This window comes from Gracilinanus agilis, chromosome 4 (assembly GCF_016433145.1).
Source record: "Gracilinanus agilis isolate LMUSP501 chromosome 4, AgileGrace, whole genome shotgun sequence".
Taxonomy (NCBI): Eukaryota; Metazoa; Chordata; class Mammalia; order Didelphimorphia; family Didelphidae; genus Gracilinanus; species Gracilinanus agilis.
The window spans coordinates 189,332,108-189,355,080 of record NC_058133.1 but is presented as its reverse complement, the minus strand read 5'-3'; the positions used below and the strand labels follow the sequence as shown (position 1 = coordinate 189,355,080).

Genomic DNA, 22,973 nt, shown 5'->3' with positions numbered 1-22,973 from the left:
TTAGTGGGTAACTCAGGGCCTTATTTCCCTTCTCAGCTTTTCCTTTGGTAACATTATTTAATTCAACAAGCATTTTCCAAGCATCTATTGTATATAGAAGTCCTGGTGCAAAAAGGAGGCAGCTGACCAGGTGGTAGGGAGCAGTAGTGTCAAATACCCAGCATGTGGTCAGCAACACTCTAGCTTGGCCAGAACCCAATGAAAATGTAACTGGGAAATATTTCATTCAAAAAATAACACAATAGGGGGCAGCTGGGTAGCTCTCAGTGGATTGAGAGTCAGGCCTAGAGAGGGGAGGTCCTGGGTTCAAGTCTGGCCTCAGACACTTCCTAGCTATGTGACCTGGGCAAATCACTTAACCCTTATTGCTTGGCTCTTATCACTCTTTTGCTTTGGAATCAATACATAGTATTGATTCTAAGATGGAAGAAAAGGGTTTAAAAAAAAAAAAAGAAAAAACCCAATAGAGCATAAGTAACAGCTTTTTGGAGTCAACATGCAGCCACAGGGATGGCCTCATTTCTTTTTAAGTTTGACTCCACTGATATGGATGATTCCTTCCAATACTAACAGTACTTGGTTTGAAGTTACTTATGAACTTTAGTTTTGATTACTGTACCTTTTTGAGCCTCAGTTTTCTCATCTGAAAAATGGAGAGATTAGAGAGACCAATCCTGCCTACCTTACTGGTTGTTGTGGGGAACTGATTGAGAGAATTGTTGAAAAAGATATATTTTTTTAAACCCTTAACTTCTGTGTGTTGGCTCCTAGGTGGAAGAGTGGTAAGGATGGGCAATGGGGGTCAAGTGACTTGCCCAGGGTCACACAGCTGGGAAGTGTCTGAGGCCAGACTTGAACCTAGTACCTCCCATCTCTAGGTCTGACTCTCAATCCACTGGGCTACCCAGCTGCCCCTGAAAAAGAGATTTTTAAAATGCAGATACCCTGAGAATGTGAGCAATCATCACCAGGAAACAAGTAGAGATCAGCACTGGGTAGAACCAATCCACTCTGTTCCCATTTGCCACCATCTCTAGTGCTCCTTACCATAGCTTTCTCAAAATTTCCCAGAAAAGCTGCTGGGGCAAGTGAGACTGGGGAGCTATGTAGAAGCCCAAGAAGACATCTAAACGGCTGGTTGCCTGCCTAGTCTGTGGACCAAAGTCAAAGGGAAGGTCAGGTTCTTCCCTCAATTCGTGTCCCTCCATTCAAGGTAGATGGCTGGATGGGGGAGGAGTATTGCTATATGGTGAGGGACTTTGACCCCCTGGAACATCTGTGAGGACAACTAGAAAGGATAAGTGTCCACTACCAATTATGGGACAAAAGAGAAATGATGGGATCTCCGGGAAAGGCTCATTAAAATGTAACAGAAGGAGGGCAGCTGGGTAGCTCAGTGGAGTGAGAGTCAGGCCTAGAGACAGGAGGTCCTAGGTTCAAACCCGGCCTCAGACACTTCCCAGCTGTGTGACCCTGGGCAAGTCACTTGACCCCCATTGCCCACCCTTACCAATCTTCCACCTATGAGACAATACACCGAAGTACAAGGGTTAAAAAAAAATGTAACAGAAGGCTGGGACCCTTGGGAGGGGATAAGGTATAAAACTATGAACGCTAGTGACAAAGAGAGACACACATACAAGGAATAGATTTAAAGAGGCAAGAAGGAAAGGAGAAACCAGAATGGAGAAAGGAGACTAAGAAGCTGAGTGAACAGGAAAGGCAGAAGGAAAGCTTGAGGCTAGAACAGCTTGGGCCTTGTGGTATTGATCCTGGCTCTTCACAGGATTCTGCTATTGCCAACCTTCTTCAAACCCCTTTCTTCTTCACATTGCCCCGAGGCCTGCTCAGGTCTAGACTTGTGCCAATAAACCAGTCCAGGACTATGAAACCATATGGAAGGGTACAAACTAGACTTTATCCCAGGGGCCTGGGATGATGGGTTGTTTGTGCATATTAAAAGAACTTTCAGACCCTTGGAGCGGGGATCCTGTATACCAGTAGGCAATCAACATTTTAAAATCACCTGGGAGGCACTGAGGACAAAAAAAGAAAATAATTCCTGACTTCAAAAACCTTACCTTCTATGGAGGATATAGGTACATATAGAATATATGTGTATATGTATATATACTCCACCAACCAATGTATCTACTTTGGGGCTCTTCCCCAAAGGGGAGCTACTATCAACAAGGTTATATGGTACCTTGGGGTTTAGGATTTTAACACCATAATTCATAAGCCTCAACTATTGTATCTCTCCTGGACAGAAAACTAGTAAACACAATTAGCTCAAAGCAAAGACATTAAGATGACATGATAAGAATATGATAAAGAAGCTACAAAATAAGCCCCACTAATCTTAAAACACATTCTCCCACAGTACTCACATTGGGTCTGGGAAGAATGGATTTAAATTTAAGAGTACGATAGTAGTAAGGCATAGAAGAGGCAAAACTCAGAATTGATGAAGTGCTACAGTGTTTATTATAGAGGACTCAGGAACCTTACCTCTGAATAGAGGGGTATCTGTTGTGGGGAGGGGATTGCTTAAATGGGTGCATGGGTCTGTTCCTCTCTGCATACGAAATTCTAAACCCAAAATTGGCTCTTTTGGGGAAAGGTGAAAGTTGTTAACCAAATATTTCCTCAATCCCTTAGGCCTGCTTTTCTGGTACCTTTAAACAGCCAGTTTTTTTCTTACCCATTTGTAAATGACAGTCTTGTTCTGTGTGGTGTTAAATTTTTTTTTTTTTTGACATTTAGGTTCTCCCTTTTGATTTGCATTTTCATAGGAAGACAAAGAGAAGTGCCACACAGGTTCCCATCAACTGTAGAATAGAAATGATAGCTATAGGCCCTACTTATATTTCACATATATGTTTGTTGCCACTGCTTTGGCTCTGGAAAATTTCCTCCAGTGCAAAATTGTATAATACTTATTACTTAGTGTTAAAGCACTGAAGGCGATTTGATAAGAGTGAGCTTGCCTTTAAGGGCTTTGGAAATTTAAAGAATTGGGATGTTAATCTCTTTTATCTCTCAAGTGATATGTTCCATAGAACCTTGTAGCCACAGAACTGTAGCCACACAGTTATTTATTTGAATTTATTATAAAGAAAACCATTAATATGATTCTTATTAAAAACATTTTAAGCTAGTAAGTACAATTGTTTAGAATATGAACTTTTGACATAAACTCTTACTCTCTAGGCATTCACATCTATACAAACTCAGTCTTGCACTCCTCCATTAAACTTTTTGCTTGGGACCAATTACTTCCAAGGAGGAAAGAATGCTAATTTTTCTTTGTTGTATTCCAGACCTTCCTGAGAAGGAATGGTGGGGTTTTTTTTGTTTGTTTAAAAATTTTTTTGATTAAAAACCCTTACCTTTCGTCTTGGAGTCAATACTGTATATTAGCTCTAGGGCAGAAGAGTGATAAGGGCTAGGCAATGGGGGTTAAGTGACTTGCACAGAGTCATGCAGCTAGGAATTGTTTGAGGTCACATTTGAACCCAGGATCTCCCATCTCTAAGCCTGGCTCTCAATCCACTGAGCCACCCAGCTGCCCCCAAGAATGGTGGGTTTTAAAAAAAATGTTTCATTTTTTCCCACAATTACTTAAAAAAATGTTTTTTAACTTTCATTAAATTTTTTAACCAAATTCTTCCCTTCCTTCCCCTTTTTTCCCCTCAAGAGATGGCAAGCAATATAACAGATTTTACACGTGCAATAATGGAAAACATTTTTCCATATTACTCATTTTGTGGAAGAGAACTAAAAAAAAATGAAGAAAGTGAAATATAGTATATCTCAATCTCATAATTGGCTCCTTTCTTTGCTGTGAACGATCTTTCTCCCTGTCAGCTTAGGAGAGAACAAAATATCCCCCTTTTTACAAACAGGTGTGTATTGGACTAGCTGGCCTCAGAGGTCTCACCTAGCTTTAGCACTACGATTTTATGGGTCCGTTATCCCCGTCTAGGATTCTTTTGCCTTGGGGGTAAAACGAGGGAGTCCAATTAGTCACTAAGATTTCCAACCCTCACTAAACTTCTGACTCCACCCCCATGGTGCCTTCAATTCCCACGTGATTGTCCCGCCCTCTCTCACATCACATTCTCGCGAGATTCGTACTCTTCGGGTCGGGGTAGCCAGGATTTCCCCGAATCCAGAATCACGAGCTGCCCGATCCGGGACAGGAGCACTTCCGGGTGGACCCCGGGGAGCATCGGCATCAGGAGAGGGAGCGGCCCGAGTCCGGGGGCTCCGTGAGTACCGGAGAATTAAACCCAGGCCCGGAGTCACTGACAAACCCGACCCGTCACTGCCAGCAGGTGGCTCCGCCCCGTGGAGACAAGCCCCGCCCCTTGGAGACAGTTCGCGCGCCCTCCCCCCCTTCTAGGAAACGAGGGAGGACTAGGGCCCCGAGTCCCCAGTTTCCTGCTCTGCTATTCAGCCCCAGAGCCTGTCTCTTTCAATTCTACCCCTGAGGAATTATTTCTCTTTCTTAAGCCCTCCTTAGTCCCAATCACAAATCTTAATGCGCATGCGCGACTCACCTACTGGGGTCAGTGTTCTAGGTTGCGCAGAATAGAATCTTAGTCATGCGCAGCCAGTTCTAATAAAGTTTTTGGGAATCTTGCGGGCTTCATCAGAGCATCCTGCGCATGGGTAACAGCACCCACTAGAAATCATTCACTGACTACCAGTATTGGGCCCCCTTTCTCCCCTTCCCAGTTCTCCGAGCTTCTCATGTGTGTCCTCCCGTAGGAGCCATCGAGGGGAATCATCAGTGACTTGGGCAGTAGTGGTGGCTTGTGGTCAGCATGTCTGCCTTCCGATCTGGCCTTTTGGTTCTGACATCCCCACTGGCAGCCCTGACCCCACGTTTGGCACCCATTCTGACCTCTGCAGCTCGACTGGTGGAGCAGACCCTGTATGTCCACCTTCAGCCTGGCCTCAGCCTGGGTGGACCGGCCCAGCCTCATTCCAGCCACGTACAGGCCACGGTGGAGATCATCAACCTCATTACAGGCCTCTATGCTGGTGCTGATGCCCATAGACACCTGGACATCCGTGTCCTGCTAACCAATATCCGCACCAAGAGCCCAACCCCACCACCCTCACTTGGCTCTGTGCAGAATCTAGCCCACCCCCCTGAAGTGGTATTGACTGATTTCCAGACCCTTGATGGGGGCCAGTACAACCCAGTTAAGCAACAGCTGGAGCGATATGCCACCAGCTGTTACAGCTGCTGCCCTCAACTGGTTTCTGTGTTGCTCTACCCAGAGTATAATCCAGGGGACACCTCCACAGAACCATCAGTGGCACCCTATTCCTCTGATTTTTCAGCCTCCCCTGTGCCTAAATCTCCCATGCACCCCCTTCAGGGCTACAACCATGTGGCAGTAGGGGGAACATTTGACCATCTTCACAATGCCCACAAGTTGCTGCTTACCGTTGCCTGTCTCCTAGCCCAAAAGCGGCTCGTGGTTGGAGTAGCAGATAAAGACTTGTTGGAAAGTGAGTAGATGAGTTTGGGGTTTGACTTGGGGGTGGGGAAGTTGTCTGAGCAGGGGAAGATAGATTCTAACACCTGGTTCTTATTTTTCATAGAGTTTATTAATAATTACTTGAAATAGAGAAAGCAGATATATAGAGATTTAAGCCTAATCTGACCCGTGGTTGGTCCACATGGCTGTCTCTTTCAGCCATGGTGCTCCCCCACTGATGTCCAAGGGAATAGAGAGAGTAGGCATTTCCCCGCATCATATCTTTACACTCCGTGCCACATGTCACGTAATGCAGGCACACAAAAAGGAGCGAGGAAGGACCAAGCTAGATCTGATGAGCTGGAAGTCAAAGACTCTGGTGGGGGAGGTGGTTCTATTTACACAACTTAAGTCTTGGGTTGGATATGAGCACTTTCTTTTCTTGCTCCCCTTGAAATTGAAGTGTGGGTGGTATGGTCCAAGGTCATGTTAAGATGAGCTTCAAGGACTATATCTGTGTCTTTCAAATTCCTCCAGGTGGTCTCTGTCAGTACCATAGTCTCCCCCTTCCCATTTGGCAGAGACTCTGGTCAGTGTAATTCCCTCCACTAGTAATCATTGTTCCTTCCTCCATAGCTTGCTTGAATGCTCCTTTTCTTAATCAGGCCCAACAAAATACAGACATCTAGGGACCCTCCCTCCCTCCCTTTCATAGTCATAACCACTCTCTCCATTTTTAGTTCTCTCCAGTACCCTCTCCTCAGAGTACCTTTTTTGTCTCCTTTCTTGTTGCATTTTCTCTCACTTCTTCCCTTAGATAAAGTGCTCCGGGAGTTACTCCAACCTTATACAGATAGAGTGAAACATCTGAGTGAGTTCCTGGTGGACATGAAGCCATCCTTGGCCTTTGACATAGTCCCCCTCCTAGATCACTATGGTCCAGCTGGCACTGACCCTTCCTTGGAGTGCTTGGTGGTTAGCGAGGAGACTTATCGTGGGGGGTTGGCTGTCAACTCCCACCGCCTTGAGAATGTAACTCCCTTGGGGAACTGGGCAGAGGGACTGGTTGGGGATAAGAAGGGTTGGTGTATATGTTGGAGAAGTGATACTTTAGAGAGATACTGGAAGTGACACAGAAGAACTTGTGGCTCACATGTCAGTGCCTGGGTTGGATATGGTTGGGTCCTTAATTTTACCCGCTAAGGTCTGTGTGACTTAAAAATGAGTCCTAGGGGTTCAAGGAATAGCTCTGTTAATTATCTCCATTTAAAAATATCCTCTCTTGCCGTTAACTCTCACCACAGGGCCTTGGAGAGCTGGCTTTGTATCAGATTTTGTTGCTGAAGAACCCAGACCAAAAAGAAAACGAAGAAGACAAAGTTAGCTCCTCCAGTTTCCGTCAGCGATTGCTGGGGACCCTCCTTCGACCCCCCTATGTAAATACCTTTCACCTCCAGGGGGTAAAAGTGCTGGCTGCCTCTCAGATGGGGAGTACTAACACTTAGTGGGAAAATACCCTTCTGTTATTCTAGCAGGGGGAGCCTATAGGCATACACAGGGGCTGGAGTGGTTGTCTTGATCTTAGTCTTCTGATCTCCCCATAGATGTTCCCTCCATCCTTGGCTTTTTCAACCTTTTTACTTTTGGCAGAAGAGACCAGACCTCCCATCCAATGTCTACGTAGTGGGGCTGACAGGGATAAGTGGCTCAGGAAAGACCTCAGTGTCCCGGTTATTGCAAGAGCTGGGGGCAAAGATCATTGATAGTGACAAGCTGGGACATCAGGCCTATGCACCTGATGGCCTTGCCTATCAGGCTGTGATAAAGGCTTTTGGAACTGGTATGTCTTCTGGGGGAAGGCAAGAAGATTGGGGATCTGAGAGTACTAGAAACACCATGTTTCTCTCACTGAGGTTCTTATTTTTGGTCTCCCAGATATATTAAATGAAGATGGTACCATCAACAGAAAGATTCTTGGCAGTCGAGTGTTTGGGGACAAGGTGAGTACAATAATTTCTAAAAAAGCTTGTGGCTTGCACACACTCCCGTTTCCTATGGACCATGCAGCCTTGTCTCAAAACCCCTTTTTCTTTTTCATCTTCTCCTGGAGTTTTGACTTTTATTGGTAAGGGAAGTCTCCTGGTCATCTTCCCATAGCCTTCACTTCCTTGCTTTGTTGCCGTGAACCTAACATTGCTGGTTCATTCTGTCACAGGCATAGGACTAGAAAGTAACATCTTCCCCCACCCTCTCTCTGCTACTAGAAACAGCTGAAGAACCTTTCAGACATTGTGTGGCCAATCATTGAGCAGATGGGCCGAGAGGAGATCAACAAAGCTGCAGCTGAGGGTAAGTATGAAGGACAAGAAAAGCTTCAAAGGACTTGTAGGAAGGTTCTTCCCTTTTCCCTTCCCCCCTTCCCCTACCTGCACCTCCATTCCAGGGCCAGGGCATCGTGCCTGTCTGCCAGGCAAGCACATTCCAGGGAGTCTGATCCAGGGCAAATGGCTGGGATGAGAGATCAGTGGAATGACTTGGGTCCACCTGCAGGGAAGACCATATGTGTGATTGATGCGGCCTTGCTGCTGGAAGCCGGTTGGAACAGCATGGTCCACGAGGTGTGGACAATCGTTGTCCCAGAGACAGAGGTAACTGGATCCTCTTACCTCCCCATTCCCCTACCTCAGCCCTGACTGAGCTCCTGAACAGTTTTTTATTGTTACTGGAACACCTCAGAAGTATGCTAAATACACCTCACACCTATGATAAATGTTGGAGGGGATGTGTCAAAATTGGGACACTAATGCATTGCTAGGAGGGCAATTTGGAACTCTGCCCAATGGGCTCCAAACCAATGTATACCCTTTGATCCAGTAATATTAGGTCTGCATCCCAAAGGGATTTTAAAAAGGGGGTGGGGGAGGGAAAGGACCTAGTTGTATAAAAATATTTCTATTTGCTCTTTTTGTGGTGGCAAAGATATGGAAATCAAAGGGATGTTCATCAATTGGGGAATGGTTGAACAAATTGTGGTAAATGATGGGGATTGAATACTATTGTGCTATAAGGAATGATGATCTGGAGGATTTCAGAAAGACTGATGCAGAGTGAAATGAACAGAACCAGGAAAACATTATACACAGTAACTGAAATATTGTGGAATGATCAACTGGGATAGAATTTAGCTATTCTCAGCAACACAGTGATCCAGGACAATTCTGAAGGATTTAGGACAAAGAATACTTATCCACCTCCAGAGGAAGAACTGTTCGAATCAGAATACAGTTGAAAGCACACGATTTTTCACTTGTTTATTTGGGTTTATGTTTGGAGGTTTTGGTTTTAAAAGATTATTTACTTACAAAAATGAACAATATGGAAGTATGTTTTGCATGATAATACCTGTATAACTCAGATTGAATCTCCTGCCAGCACCAGGAGGGTGGAGGGAGGGAGACAAGTTCGTTCATATAATTTAGGAAAACTTGTGTGGAAATTTGTTATAACAAATAATTGGTTAAACTATATATATAAAAGAACTGTGCTGAGTGACAGTTTTTGTGTTTTACAGGCATTGCAGCGCATTAGAGATCGGGATAGTGTGAGTGAAGCAATGGCCCTGAATCGACTACAGAACCAAATGAATAATCAGTGTCGTGTGGACCAGAGTCATGTGGTGTTGAGTACACTCTGGGAGCCACATATCACCCGAAAACAGGTAAGGGGATTGAATGGGAGGGTGGGGGAGGAATGAGAGGTTCTAGAGTGCCCCCCCCTTGACTAATACCACTTTCTTCCCACAACTTAATTCTGAAGGTGGAAAAGGCCTGGACCCTCTTGTTGGAGAGAATCAAGAGCCAGTAATCTACTCCTGAAAGCCTTCCAATCTAATCCTTGATTGCCGATGATTAATGAATGTGGTGTGGGAGAGCCTGCAGAGGGCAGGCCTTGCCTTGTGGGGGAGGGCTCCTGGGGCATTTCCCAGGGGCTGGGCCCAGACAGTAGCGATGTGAGCTGCTCAGGCGGCCCCTAGAGGCCGCGCAGAGCTGGAGGAAGGGCCCGGCCGACCCCGAGATGTGCCTGGGGCCCCACGATTGGCTGGGACCAGGGTGAAGGAATGGAACTAATTAAAGTCGAATTTTCCTGTAAGGCGTTGGTTTACTGTGCTCCTTGGGAAGGCGGCTGGGGGAGGCATACTTAAAGGTCCCAGCCCCACTAGTGGCTGGGGTGAGAGGGGCTAGAGGCGGCAAGGCCCCCGCTGCTGCCACCCTACGACCATAACTAGGCCTGCAGCCTTGCTCCTGGAACCGGGTCGACTAAACCTTTGGGGCATTGTGGGAATTGTAGTTCCTGAGAGGCCAGGAAAGAAGGTTTTCTCGTTTACGTTCTGTATGTAAGCGCATGAGCGAATGACCGCAGTAGGGACTCTTTTCCCCCCCCTACACCTTTAAAAATGCGAACTACTACTTTATCCTCAGAAAATCTTCACTTAGAGGAGTTGAATGCCCTAAGATGGGATGGAAAACATTGTTATCCTTCCAAACTGGAATTTGAATTCTAGCCTAACACGAAAAAATCCTTACCCATTTTACCATTCTCACTTGCGCAAGCGCAGCGTGCTTACCTTTCCCACTTCGGGATTGGTGAGTCACGGGCCATGTGAGCTCGTGCCCCGCCCCTGGGGGGGGGTGCACCCGGCGTTTCCGGTTCGGTCGGTCTGACTATGACGGAGCGGGGGGCCTCTCCGGAGGACCCCTGGGTCAAGGCAAGCCCCGTGGGCGCGCACGCCGACAAGGGGAGGGCGGGTCGGGCACGTGCACGCAGGGGGAGCGGGAGAGTTGGGGTTTCTCCCAGTTCCCCCCAGTTCTCCTTGCTTCGCCCTCAGGGGCTCGGGGCTGCGGGCTGCGGAGACAGCCCCGTCCCCCCGCGTGCCCAAGTGGGGAGCCGAGAGAGCAGACCGTGTGTGAGTGTCTGCGGCGCGGGGGGGAGGGAGGACCGGGAGGGCCTGGGAAGAGGGTTGGGCCCGCAGTCGGCTCTGGGTGGTCTGGAGCTTGAGTGGCCTCCCTACCCCTCCGCAGGTGGAGTATACCTCCTACAGTGACAACAGCCTGGACCCGGGTGAGTGGCCCCGGTCCGGATGACGTGATCTCCGCCTCCCCGCCTCGGGGTGTCAGGGTTGGGGCAGGGTGTGCTGTGGTCTCCCGGTGTCTTATGGGGAGGATAGAGGGAGGATGTTCTGGGGGAGGGAAGAAACGGGGCCCTCTCATTCCTACTTCGTCAGGGGGAGGGAGCCCTAAGGTTTTGGAAGGCAATGAGTGACTAGCCCAGAACTCTTTCTGTGGAGGGAAAGAATCATGAGGTGTGGAGGCCAACCTCGATGGCTAGCTAGTGTAGGAGGACCTGAGGCCATGATTTTATTCTCGGATCTCTCTCTTCCAGGGCTCTTTGTAGAAAGTAACCGAAAGGGCAGTGTAGTGTCCAGAGCCAACAGCATCGGCTCTACCAGTGCTTCCTCGGTTCCCAACACAGGTAAGCAGCAATCTTGCTCATCCTCACCCCCATAATCATCTTGGACTCTTTCCATACAAAGACTCCATTGTTTCCAGAAATCTGGGGTTTTAAGACAATTCCCAGAACTGATTTTCTGATTAACAGATGAATCCTGAGGGAACCCAAAGCCTAATTTGGGAATCCAAAAATTCTCTCTCCTCCAGGAGAACTCAAGGCTCTCCCTTTTGAGGCTAAGGTTTGTCTTACTTCTTTGTTTCACCCAAATGATGACACCTTGCCCATTTCTGACTCTACAGATGATGAGGACAGTGATTATCAGCAAGAACCCTACAAGGAGTCATATAAGGACAGGAGGCGCCGGGCACACACACAAGCAGAACAGAAGAGGAGAGATGCCATCAAGGTGAGAGGGAACCCTGATCCCTTTGGCCTCAGCCATGGCCTTCTCAAATCCAGAGTTGAGGTTCCTGACAGGTGACATTTTATATACTGCAAATGGCAAGCATACTCTCAGCAGCTCTTATATAGCTTTCCAGGTTAGCCTAGACTCACTCTGGGCTATGTATGTCTCCTGTGATAGCCTTCCTGTTATCAGTTTAACTTAGGTCCTAATATGATCCTCTTCTTTTTCCCTCCAGAGAGGCTATGATGATCTTCAAGCCATTGTCCCCACCTGTCAGCAGCAAGATTTCTCCATTGGCTCCCAGAAACTCAGCAAGGCCATTGTTCTGCAGAAGAGTATGGGACTGAAGGGGTGGGACTCGGGGAATGGATACCTGGGATATAAGCTAGAAAGAGGGCAAGGAATTCAAAGTGAAGAGCTGATGCTTTTGGTTGAGCCACTCTTTGTTATCCTATAACTGTATTGCTCTCTTTCCAGCCATTGATTATATCCAGTTCTTGCATAAAGAGAAAAAGAAACAGGAGGAGGAAGTATCTACTCTACGAAAGGATGTTATGGCTCTGAAAATCATGAAAGTGTAAGTGGAAAAAAGGCAGAGTTGGGGCTGGACAAAGCCCTTAGGGGCAGATTTGGACCAATATTCTGGTGTTTAAGCAAGTGTTAGTCATTCAAGGCACCTAAGTGGTAAAGTGGGCCTGGAGTCAATGAAGACCCAAATTCAAATTAAGCCTCAGACACGTTAGCTTTGTGTCCCTGGACAAATCATTTCACCTCTGCCAGTTTCAGCTGTTAACATGTGGGGGATACTAATAGCACTTATCTCCCAGGGTGGTTGTGAGGTTTAAATGAGATGTTTGTAGGAGGTATTTGGCTTGTTTCCATCCTTCAATAGTTTCAAATTCTATTAGATTAGAGTCCTGCGGAGTAGAGGCTTGGGTTTTGAAAGACACAATGTAGCCCTAGAAGGGATGTCAGTGATTTACAAAAGGGGGAAATGGGTCCAGATGGGAATTGATGACTGGCCATCAAACAACCCTCAGGCAGAGCTGAGGGTAGCACAGCCTCTTTTGACACCTACTATACTTGCACCTTCCTATTCACTTAAATATATGTAAACATATATGGGGTGTTTTGCTAGTTTAAGTTTGGAATAAGAGTAGGAATAATCATAACTACTTTCTGCAACCAGGCCCAGCAGCTAGCTAAAAGCAGATGCATCTAGACAACCGTATATGCCGTCACACCATTGGGAACCCATGGTGGCAATGTCTTTTTTTCTCACAGCCTCTTGGTTATTTGGTATCAGTAGTCGTAGCTCTGGCTTTAAAGGCTGGCAGGAGCCTGGGGGTGGTGTGTGTAGATAACGAGATAAATGCCATCATCTTTTCTTGGTTTCAGGAACTATGAGCAGATTGTGAAGGCACACCAGGATAACCCTCATGAAGGGGAGGACCAGGTCTCTGACCAGGTCAAGTTCAATGTGTTCCAAGGCATTATGGACTCTTTATTTCAGTCCTTCAATGCCTCCATTTCTGTGGCCAGTTTCCAGGAGCTGTCAGCTTGTGTCTTCAGCTGGATTGAAGAGCACTGTAAACCCCAGGTGTGCTGGCTGAGCCTGCTGCAGGGTGGGGTGGGAGCAGATCAGTTGGCAGCACCCATTCACTGAGCTGAAGCTCCTTCAGGCAGGCAGGGTGGTCTGAGGTACACATTATAGATGGCAGTAGGTTGACAATGTCTTTTTCTTTGACCAAAAATGTGATTGTACCAGTATAGGAAATTCCTGGAGCAATGTAGAGTGGCACCTGCTTTGTCACTTAGAGTTGGTTGGGGATAGTGAAAAGTTTAAGTGACTTGCCCATTCAATTACTCTTCTATTCACTTACTTTTTTCCCTGTAGCCTAACTTGGTTTTTGGTTACAGTTTAAACCAATTTATAGATATTAAGCACCTACATGTCAAGTACTTTGCTAGTCCCTTTTTGCCCTTATCTGTAATAGCCTCCAAGTCCTGCCCCCTCTTTCTGAGAAAGGCAGACTACTACTTTTGAGTGTGGAGAAGATGCTTGAGGCTTGGTCTTGGCTCATACCTCTTTTTCTCTCTTCCATTCTCTAGACCCTCCAAGAGATTGTTACTGGGGTGCTGCACCAACTGAAAAACCAGCTGTACTGACTGCTTACCTTTCAGCCAACACTACTGGAAGTGTGGAACCAGAGGGCTGGCTGGATGATGCTGGCTCGGATGTCTCAAACAGAATATTTGCTTTGCTGAATTTTGGACAGCAAACCCATCTCAAACCTGTGGGAGTTCTAGGGGCTATTGGATTTGTCCCTTAGAAATCACTTCTGACATCTTCCTAAACTTCCAATTTAAACTCATGACAAGTATTTATTTGGAAGCTACTAGTTGCCACTGTGATATGCCTTGGGGGAGAGGTAATAATGAGACTATGCTTTTGGCAGAAATCTAGAGAAGGCAGAAGAAATAGTATTTATGTAGCCAAAGAGTGTCATGGACACATCTCCAGTTGTGCTGGGCTGCATTATGGCACCAATAAAATTTTTAGCACGTTATATAGGGGTTTTATCTCTAGAGAGTTTGCCACTGTGATCAGAAACCATATGACATTTATTTCAATGTAATTTTTTTAAGCTTAAAATTTTATTAAAGTTTTTTAAGTCAGCCAGGTTCGTGGCACTTCAGTCCACTTGTCCTCTTCTCATACAAAGTTGATTAAGGATCATCTCCATTCTTCTGTCCACTTTTTACTTGCCATCAAGATTTCTATCAAAAATGAGCCAGGGGAAAGTGGAGAAACTGCTATCTCAGATGGAGAATCATACTTTTTTTTCCCCCAGGCTTAAATATGGAAGATTCTACCATCCAATGGAAATTAAATATTTTTATATCAAATTGTAATCACAATAAATTTTACTAAGTGCTTAAGTCCAAATTTGTTCCGAATTAAGTCAAACCCACTAAACTGATGACTCCTTGGTCTAGTCCCTTTCCACCTCTAGCCAAAAGGACTCTTGGAAGTGCCAAAACAACACCAATAACATGAGTCTGGGAAGCTCCTCTGCCTCTCCAATGTTACATGGAGAGGTACCTCAGGGATCTGGAAAGGCGATGTTGTTATCTTCATCTGTTTCTATTCCAACTTCTTCCTGTAGAGCAAGGAGAGTAGTCAACCAAGATCTACTACTTCCAGTGGAGACTTGGTCTGAAAACAAAGGGGAGGGAGCCTGGGAGGTGACACTTACAAAAAATTGCTTCTTACTCTTGGGGTAACCTTCCAGGATTGCATCAAACAGTTCAGTTGCCTAACAAGAATGACAGAGGGTCAACCATAAGATGTTTGGTCCGGCCCATTTCCAAAGAGCTGGAGCCCCAGGCTGATGCACTGACACCTACCATCCTCTTCCGCTTCCTCCACTCTCTGTGGTACTTCTGCCTCTCCTGATACACCTAAGCAGGAACCAAAAGGATTCTTCTAACTCCCAAGGAATCCTCCACCCAGGTCGGGTCAGGCGTCTGGTAAGGCCCAATTACCCTCCCTATCCTCTTTACCTTTTCTTTTTCTTCTGGAGTCACATGGTTGGTAGCTGCTTTGATTTTACTCAGCCTCTCTGTGTAACTGGCACATTCTTTTTTTAACTCTTCAATTTCCTTACACATTTCTGGTGTAGTCAGGGAGCTAGTCAGTTCTTTTAGCTCTGAAAGAAAGCCAGACTAACTTTAGCAATTATTCCTGAGGGACCTAAATTCTCAATGAACCTGGCAGCTCTCTTAGATAGGAGAACTAAAAAGAGGGAGATTGGAGAATCATGCATAGAAAGGTGAGGTCACCAAAGAAGGTGTGAAAGAAAAGACTACAGAAATAAAGTCCCCCCTTTTTTCCCCTAACAGTTCTAAAATCCTACTTCACCTTATTTTCCAGTTTGTTCTAAATGCCTGGGGATAGTCCTAGAAGACACTAGAAAAATAAATGAGACAGCACCCAAAGAACCTATGCTCTTTACTTCTGGGGAAGGACAACTTTTACAGAAATTAAACTAAGGTTAATCAAAGAAGAAAACAATTGGGAGTTACCATAGACATGGTACCTGAGCTGCTTTGGAGGAAGATTGCTATTTGGAGATGTGGAGATTAGAAGAAAATGCATTTCAGGAAAGAAAAAGATCAAATGTCAAATTTAGAGACTGTTGTAGTCCAGATTATAGAGAAATTATCATAATGAGATAGTGTTGGAAAGACAAATTGAAACCAAATTGTGGAAAGCCTTGTTTTTCATCAGAGGAAGTGAAGGTTTTTTGAACAAAGGCATGAACTGGCTAAACCTCACTGGCTTTCCTATCCTTAGGAAGATTATTTTGGCAGCTGCATGGAGGATGGATTAGAGAAGACAAGATAGAGTCCCATTAAGAGGCTACAGTCCAGGTGGGAGGTGATAGGGGAGTGTCCTTATGAGTAGAAAGGGATGCAAGAGTTGTTATGGAGGTAAAATCAACTTGGCAAATGAGTGCACATGAGAAGTGAAGAAAAAAGAAGGATGACAAATTACAAACTTGTGGGACCAGAAAGATGGCAGTGGCCTTAAAAATGAAGGGGGGGGGGTGGCTCAGTGGATTGAGAACCAGGCCCAGACAGGAGGTCCTGGGTTCAAATCTGGCCTCAAGACACTTCCCAGCTGTGTGACCCTGGACAAGTGACTTATCCCCCATTGCCTAGCCCTTACCACTCTTCTGCCTTGGAACCAATACACAGTATTGATTCTAAGATGGAAGGTGAGAGCCTAAAAAAATAAATAAAATTAAAAATGGGGAGATTCAGAGGAAGAACAGGTTTTATGAGAAAGATGATTTATTCCCATCTTGAATACGTTGAGTTTTATTTGCAGATTAGGGCTGGATATATAGACTTGGGAGTCATCTGCATATCATACACAATTCCATGAAAGCTGATAATATAGATCACCGAGCAGTAGAGTTAAGAAGGGGCAAGACAGACATTCAAGTGACACCCACAGTTTAAGGAATAAATGAAAAATGGGAAAAGAAGACTAAAAAGGACTAGTAATAGGAGGGAAACTTGGAGAAAGTTGTGTTACAGAAGCCAAGAGAAGATATATTTGGAAAGAAGAGATTGTCAATGGAAGTAGATGAGGACTATGTAAAAGCCATTGGATTCAGCAGTTAAGAGATTACTGGTAACCCTGGAAGAGCAGTTTCAGAAGAATGTTACAGGTGAAAATCTGATTATAAGGGGTTAAGTGGGAAATGGGCATTGAGGAAATAGGCAATCAGTAGTTCTTCCTTCTATTAACTTGGCAGTAATATAATAATTTAGGGGTGGCTGAATCACAGCATTTTTAGGATGAGTGAGACCTGAAAAACTACATAGGCAACAAGGAAATAATTAGTACAATGAGATAGGACAGAACTGATCACTAAAAGAAGGTACTAGGGAAGGGGATCAATTAATCAATTAGAATTGGTTAAGCAGTGTAGAAAATACTGTGTTAAACACTGAGCATACAAGGAAAAAGCATGAATAGTTCTGACTTCAAGTAGTTAATAATATAATTGGGATAACATATATGAATCAGTGAATACACATGGATATAGCACTAACAAAGCTTTCCTATAGGAAGTTGAATAAAGTTTTAAAGGAAGCCTGGGAATCCCAAGAATGGAACACATCTTGGGCACAAGTAGAGGGCATGAACTTAAGCTAGAAAGGCCTCAAATCTTCCTCAGAGGCCAAAGTTAAAGATAAGTAGGGAAGGGAAGCTTAAGGAGATTGAGGGAAAAAGGTTTGGGTCAGCCTTTGAGAAGAGTAGGGTAGAGTCAACTGAGAAAAAATAAAAGGTTTGCCGTGTAGCACTGAGAGCTCAGTTGAGATTAGAAACATTAATCTTTAGTAGTCATATCCAGTAGGATTCCATGACCCCCTTCACTTGGGAGCACAGTAGTAAATAAAGAATAAGGATGGTGGGTGGGACTGACCAAGAGTTAAGGACTGGCAGGTAATGCATAAACAGTGGTAGGTTAAAGAGAAAGTATTAATAAGGCCAGTTCATGGCAACAAGGATCAGGTCAAAGAGATGAAGATGGATAAAGTTCAAAAAAATTACTGATGGCATCAGAAGGAGGGTCTATAAATGAGGGTGGGGAGCAAGGAATAGGACAACTCCTCCTGGGCCAATATATTGAAAAGCACCAGAGGAAGAACTAGCACTAGAGAGGGTGGTCAAGGGCCCATGTCTTTTGGAGAAAGAAAAGTTTGGATGGGAAAGAATATGATGAAGATACCTAGGATGAATTGGATTCTGTTAATAATCAAGAAAATGATCTGTGGATAAGCATTTGTGGATAAGGATGAGAGTTTGGGTAAAGGTAGCAGAGAAAGAATATTGACCTTGAAAAGTAGCAACTGTATCAAAGCAGTGCAGGAGGTAAGAGTTTTCCAGCTTAGAACGTGGGGGGAAAATACCTGGATGATTAAGACTAATTGATGTATTTCCTTGGACAATTCATCACTTAACTCCTCTCTTAGACTTCTGCCTTGGAACTGATATAGTATTAATTATTCAACAGAAGGCACGGGTTAAAAAACGTTTTTTTAAGACTAAATCAATGGTTTCTTTTAAAGAAGTTGCAATTGTGCCACCTTTGGGTTAAACATTTTAATAACGACTGAACAATGTAATTAACTAACTCAGAATTTTAACAATTTCCCAACTATTGGATAAGCTTGGAGTTGGCCCTTTCTCTGGCTATCTGGCTTACCAACTTCCATTTGACGGCAGCTCTGCTGAACACTTTGGACTTTGGAAGTGAGAGACAGAATTTCATCATCAAGGCCTTTGAGATCTGTGTCACTCAGAGTATCAAATGCATCCTGCCAGAGACAAGGAAACAAGAAAGTGACCAACCTTGGGCAGTACTCAAGGCAAAGAACTCATACTATGTGAGGATAGGTATAAAACCTATTCTGTCCTATTCCCCAAATTATAATTTTGTGGGGGTCTACGATGCATAAAGTTCCCTGCAATTCTCATATTCTCTTAGAAAACCACATATTAACATCATGTTATATTGTATCCCTTTTTTTGTTATTCCTAATTACATTAAAAAAAAAACAAAAAAACCCCAACCTATTGGGATAGCTGAGTGGGGCTCAATGGATAGAGAGCCAGGCCTAGAGATAGGAGATGTTAGGTTCAAATCTGGCCTCAGACACTTCCTAGCTGTGTAACCCTGGGCAAGTCACTTAACCCTCATTGCCTAGCCCTCAGCACTCTTCTTCTTTAGAAACATTGATTCTAAGGCAGAAGGTAAGGGTTTTAAAATAAAATTTAAAAAAAAAAAAACCTCTTACCTACTGACTTAGAATCAATACTATGTGTTGGTTCTAAAGCAGAAGGGCAGGGCTAAATAGGGGTATGTGACCTGTCTAGGGGTCATATAGCTAGGAAGTATCTGAGGCCACATTTGAATCCAAGACCAATTCTGTCTCTAGACCTGGCACTCTATCCACTGATCCTCATAGCTCAGGGGTCTGCAATGTATGGCCCTCGAGCCATATCTGGCTCCACCTCCCAAACCCCAACTGGACAATCCGAGAAGAGCCCCAGGATGTGCCCCAGGTGGCCTTTCAGCCCCGCCCCATATTCCAGTGCCTTCTACCTCCATCCTCCTTCCAAAGGCATTTATGGCTCTCACAGCCAAAAAGGTTGCCGACAGTCGTCATAGCTATTCCCCCAATTACATTTTAATGATATATGATCCAGAAAGCACTTCTGTTTGTCATCTCTGCTACAGAGGAAAGGTGGAATTAAAACATAAGGAGAATGGTGAATTACAAAGGTCTTCAACAGCTCATTCAAGTCAGCAAGTATTTTATGAATACTATCTATCTTAAATACTTGTTGAATATTTTTAAAATGCTAAGATGGGGCAGCTGGGTAGCTCAGTGGATTGAGAGCCAGGCCTAGAGATAGGAGGTCCTAGGTTCAAATCTGGCCTCAGACACTTCCCAGCTGTGTGACCCTGGGCAAGTCACTTAACCCCCATTGCCTAGCCCTTACCACTCTTCTGCCATGGAGCCAATACAGTATTGACTCCAAGACGGAAGGTAAGGGTATTAAAAAAAAGAATAAAAAATAAATGCTAAGACATCTTGCCTATTTTCAAGAAGCTTAGTTTTGTCAGGAGAAAAAAGTAAGCATAATCATATTTTGTTGTTTGAGTTCCAAAACAAACAGTAATTAATAATAGCTAACGTTTTAATAGTATCTACTCTATACCAGGCACTTTAGAAATATTATCTCATTTGATCCTAACAACCCTGTAAGGTAGGTGCTATTATCTCCTCTTTGCAGATGAGGAAACTGAGGCAGATAGCAGTTAAGTGATTTGACCAGGGTCTCAGTAAGCTAGTAAGGGTCTGAAGTTGGATTTCAACTTGGGTATTCTTGTCTCCAGGCACAATTGTCAATTGAGCAGAACCAGGAGAACATCATACAACGCAACATCGATGTTGCAAGGATGAGAAACAAGACTCTGATCAAGACAATGATCCAAGTTAGTTCCAAAGGATTCATGAAGAAAAACGTTATCTGCCTCCAGAGAGAACTATTGAACTCTGAATGCATGTTTTTTACTTTTGAATTCTTTGACATTTTCTTCTGCAACATGGCTAATACAGAAATATGTCTTACATGACTTCACAAGTATAATTGATATCAAATTACTTGCCTTGAGGGGGAAGGAATGGGAAAGAAAAACTTGAACCTCACAATTTTTAAAAATGTTAAAATAATGTCTTTTACATGAAATTCACCCTTACCACTCCTGGGCCAAGGACGGTCCCTAGTCCGGATGAAAAAAGGAGGAGGGTTGGGCGTGGGGCTAGCAACCCCACCCTGTAAAAACTACATCTGCTAAAGAAACTGCAACCTAAAGTAGGGGCAGCTGGGCTAGCTCAGTGGATTGAGAGCCAGGCCTAGAGACGAAAGGTCCTAGGTTTAAGTCCGGGCTCAGACACATCCTAGCTGGGTGACCCTGAGCGACTGTGTGTCCCATTGCCTACTGGTTGTGGCCCTATGCTCCTAGAATGGAGTCCCAGGATAAAAAAAACAAACAAACATGAAATTCAGAAATATTTAACAGAACAAATAAAACCATATTTAAAAGAAAAAATTGCCCATCAATATGCCACAAAGTATGTATGACGATTCTTTGAGAATTCTGTTATGAGAGATCACTGTAGACTGAAGTCGTGAAAGAAGATTTTTTGGAAGAGACAGCACCTAAGCTGGGATTTGGATAGACAAAACAGAGAGGTGCATTTTAGAGTGGATGAATAATAAAAGCAAAGGTATAGAAATCTTCAGGAATTAACTGCAATATAATTTCTGATTGGAAATAGCAAAAAAAAAAAAAGTCAAGATAGAACAAGAAAAACATTATGCAGGCTTGAAGAGGGACAGAAGATGAGCCACTAGCTTTTGGGAAGAAATTATGAGATCACATTTAAAGATATGTTTCAGAAGATTTGTCTTGGTGGCAGTGTTTGTAAGACAGAATAGAGAAAAACATCAGTGGAAGGGAAACCATCTAAGAAGCCACTGTATTAATGGTCAGAGGAAGAATTTATTATTTTTTTTAGCCGAAGCCTAGGCCAGATGGCACAAAGGAAGCGATGAGGAGTATCTGATTAATAACAAAAGCCTGAGGGCTTTTCCACAGGAGAGATTACGTTTGCCCCCGGAAGAGCCTTGCTACAAGGAGCGGGTGGCCCAGCACATCAGGCCTAGGACTCGGAGCTCCGGGAAGTTCCTCTCACCTGGTCTGCAAAATAGATTTTCTGCTTGCCGTACACCTTCTCCTTAATTTTGCCCTGCTGTGCCAGCTGCTCCAGAGCCTTCACCACAGCCTGGCAGAGACAATTAGGGGGTTGGGAGGAGCCGGCCCCGGGCTGAGAGGACCCTGCCGAGAAGGGTTCGGGGCGGGGACAGAGATTGGGAGACTCATCCCGAGGGGGTGTGGGGAGTGAGGAAGGGGGCGCCCCGACCAGTGGCCGCTTCACCCTAAGGCTGGTTGTTTAAGATGGATGGGCACAGTCGGCCGTCATTTGGGAGTCTGGAAGCCCCCGAAGCTGGGCTGCCTAAAGCCGCTCGAGGGAAAGGCTCTCCGGGGGCGTCTCACCGCCTTGCCGAGCCCATGATCCCGCTGCAGGTTCCCGAACACATCCTGGGCGCTGTAGGGCCGGTTCTGTTCCTGCAAGTAACTCAGGACAACCCCAGGGGCTACGGGGAAAGAGGCAGGAGTCATTTCGAGGCCAAGGCCGGCCAGCCTCCGACTGTCTCTCGAACCCACTCCGCCCCAAACCTCACCTGCAGCCAGCTCGACGCGGCTTTTACTCATTCCGCTCCCGCCGCCACAGTCAAACAGCCGCCACCAACCTCCTTCCGGGAGCCTTCCAGAAGAGACTGAGCCCGGTGATTGGCCCACGTGACTGGAGGGCCGTTCCAGCAGAAGATTTTAGGAGAGGAGTCCTTCCCAGCCACCGTAGAGCGTGGCGCCCTTTTTTCCCCCCATCTTCCCGGGTGAGAGTAGGCATTTGCCTCTCTCCGGAAGTATCTTCGGAACCGCTGGTCGGTGTAATACATAACTGGTGATACGGCTGCACGAATACACACACACACACACACACCTGTGGCTAGTAACTGCCGTTAAAGCACTTCCCAGGCGGTGGCTCACGTGGGCTGCGCTGCCTTCTGAGCACTCTGGGGTCGGGGCGCCGCTCTTCCCGCATATCCAAGGCCCTGCCGCCAGGGGGCGCCCAGTCTTGGTCTTGTAAGGCCGGGGTCAGGCAGGTGAAGAAGGGGCCGTGATCTCGGTGAACGGGGGAGGCTAGTTTCCTGTTGGCCTAGATCAAGGGCTGCCACCTGACAGGTGCCTTCCATTTCCGCCCACACAGGCCCGTGGGTCAGGGCCTGAAATAAATATTTCTAGTTTCTGAGGTCAGAAGTGGGCCGGAGAACAGCTGTCCTTTCACGCAAAATCCAATCAAACAGCTTTCTAACCTTCCTTGTATTTAGAATCTTTCCATTTAACAAAATTCAAACCCCTTAAAATATGTCTGTCTCGTGGGGGAGTGTGGAATGGTAGTGAAGACAGGATTGTTAAAAATGAACTGCTGATAACGTCTGTCTAATCAAAAGGAAAACAAGAAGGGGGTACAGAGAAGTCTGTCCCTTTACCAGTAGTTCTCCCATCCCCCTTCTGATGCTGCATTTTCTTCAAATTACTTCCATTAGTCTGATTAAACGGCACAAATAACTTCTTACTCTTTTGGTGTCAAGGGCAGGCAACTCCACTGAGAACATTAACAACAAAAATTTTTTCTCATACAAGATTTATTTTCCAATACCTCCCCTCCCACCGCCCCCCACCCCCCTTCACAGTGGAAAACAGATTCAGAGGAGGAGCCCCTAGCTACAGGAAACACCCTACAAAACTTTCTTTGACTTTTCTCTTTACCCTCCACCCTCT

The 22,973-nt window shown here is 45.3% G+C and overlaps 3 protein-coding genes across 7 annotated transcripts; 2 read left to right on the top strand and 1 right to left on the bottom strand.

Annotated features, from left to right (window-relative positions):
- Window positions 1-4,165: 4,165 nt before the first annotated feature.
- On the top strand, window positions 4,166-9,647 carry COASY (Coenzyme A synthase). Of its 3 annotated transcripts, XM_044677066.1 has the most exons (10): window positions 4,166-4,274; window positions 4,777-5,529; window positions 6,316-6,530; window positions 6,803-6,934; window positions 7,149-7,338; window positions 7,434-7,498; window positions 7,763-7,847; window positions 8,049-8,146; window positions 9,070-9,216; window positions 9,315-9,647. In XM_044677066.1, exons 2-10 carry the CDS (start codon window positions 4,833-4,835, stop codon window positions 9,360-9,362), a joined length of 1,677 nt encoding a protein of 558 aa, XP_044533001.1. In that variant the 5' UTR covers window positions 4,166-4,274; window positions 4,777-4,832; the 3' UTR covers window positions 9,363-9,647. The 3 variants fall into 3 exon arrangements, with proteins under 3 accessions (XP_044533001.1, XP_044533002.1, XP_044533003.1); XM_044677067.1 differs by having other exon boundaries at window positions 4,166-5,529; window positions 6,316-6,473; XM_044677068.1 differs by lacking the exons at window positions 8,049-8,146; window positions 9,070-9,216; window positions 9,315-9,647 and adding an exon at window positions 7,942-8,041 and having other exon boundaries at window positions 4,166-5,529.
- A 550-nt stretch (window positions 9,648-10,197) lies between these two features.
- MLX (MAX dimerization protein MLX) lies at window positions 10,198-14,362 on the top strand. Of its 3 annotated transcripts, none has more exons than XM_044672064.1 (8): window positions 10,198-10,263; window positions 10,577-10,616; window positions 10,938-11,027; window positions 11,306-11,412; window positions 11,648-11,747; window positions 11,890-11,989; window positions 12,811-13,012; window positions 13,525-14,362. In XM_044672064.1, the coding sequence occupies exons 1-8, from the start codon at window positions 10,222-10,224 to the stop codon at window positions 13,579-13,581; spliced, it is 738 nt and encodes a 245-aa protein (XP_044527999.1). In that variant the 5' UTR covers window positions 10,198-10,221; the 3' UTR covers window positions 13,582-14,362. The 3 variants fall into 3 exon arrangements, with proteins under 3 accessions (XP_044527999.1, XP_044528000.1, XP_044527998.1); XM_044672063.1 differs by having other exon boundaries at window positions 10,222-10,434; XM_044672065.1 differs by lacking the exon at window positions 10,938-11,027.
- A 126-nt stretch (window positions 14,363-14,488) lies between these two features.
- Window positions 14,489-22,088, bottom strand: LOC123243909 (PSMC3 interacting protein). Its single transcript, XM_044672066.1, has 8 exons — window positions 21,812-22,088; window positions 21,624-21,724; window positions 21,262-21,351; window positions 18,201-18,312; window positions 14,980-15,125; window positions 14,824-14,877; window positions 14,673-14,732; window positions 14,489-14,576 (listed from the first exon to the last, which is right to left on the bottom strand). The coding sequence occupies exons 1-8, from the start codon at window positions 21,840-21,842 to the stop codon at window positions 14,520-14,522; spliced, it is 651 nt and encodes a 216-aa protein (XP_044528001.1). The 5' UTR covers window positions 21,843-22,088; the 3' UTR covers window positions 14,489-14,519.
- Window positions 22,089-22,973: the final 885 nt, after the last annotated feature.

Excerpts from the sequence above, each read along its gene's own strand:
- LOC123243909 (XM_044672066.1), bottom strand. The coding sequence starts at position 21,842 with ATGAGTAAAAGCCGCGTCGAGCTGGCTGCAG. Across the intron at positions 21,725-21,811 it reads CCGCGTCGAGCTGGCTGCAG|CCCCTGGGGTTGTCCTGAGT; the intron begins GTGAGGTTTGGG and ends CTTTCCCCGTAG. Across the intron at positions 21,352-21,623 it reads ATCATGGGCTCGGCAAGGCG|GCTGTGGTGAAGGCTCTGGA; the intron begins GTGAGACGCCCC and ends TGTCTCTGCCAG.
- MLX (XM_044672063.1), top strand. The coding sequence starts at position 10,222 with ATGACGGAGCGGGGGGCCTCTCCGGAGGACCCCTGGGTCAAGGCAAGC. Across the intron at positions 11,748-11,889 it reads GGCCATTGTTCTGCAGAAGA|CCATTGATTATATCCAGTTC; the intron begins GTATGGGACTGA and ends CTCTCTTTCCAG. Across the intron at positions 13,013-13,524 it reads AAGAGCACTGTAAACCCCAG|ACCCTCCAAGAGATTGTTAC; the intron begins GTGTGCTGGCTG and ends TCCATTCTCTAG.
- COASY (XM_044677066.1), top strand. The coding sequence starts at position 4,833 with ATGTCTGCCTTCCGATCTGGCCTTTTGGTTCTGACATCCCCACTGGCA. Across the intron at positions 8,147-9,069 it reads TCGTTGTCCCAGAGACAGAG|GCATTGCAGCGCATTAGAGA; the intron begins GTAACTGGATCC and ends TGTGTTTTACAG. Across the intron at positions 9,217-9,314 it reads CACATATCACCCGAAAACAG|GTGGAAAAGGCCTGGACCCT; the intron begins GTAAGGGGATTG and ends TTAATTCTGAAG.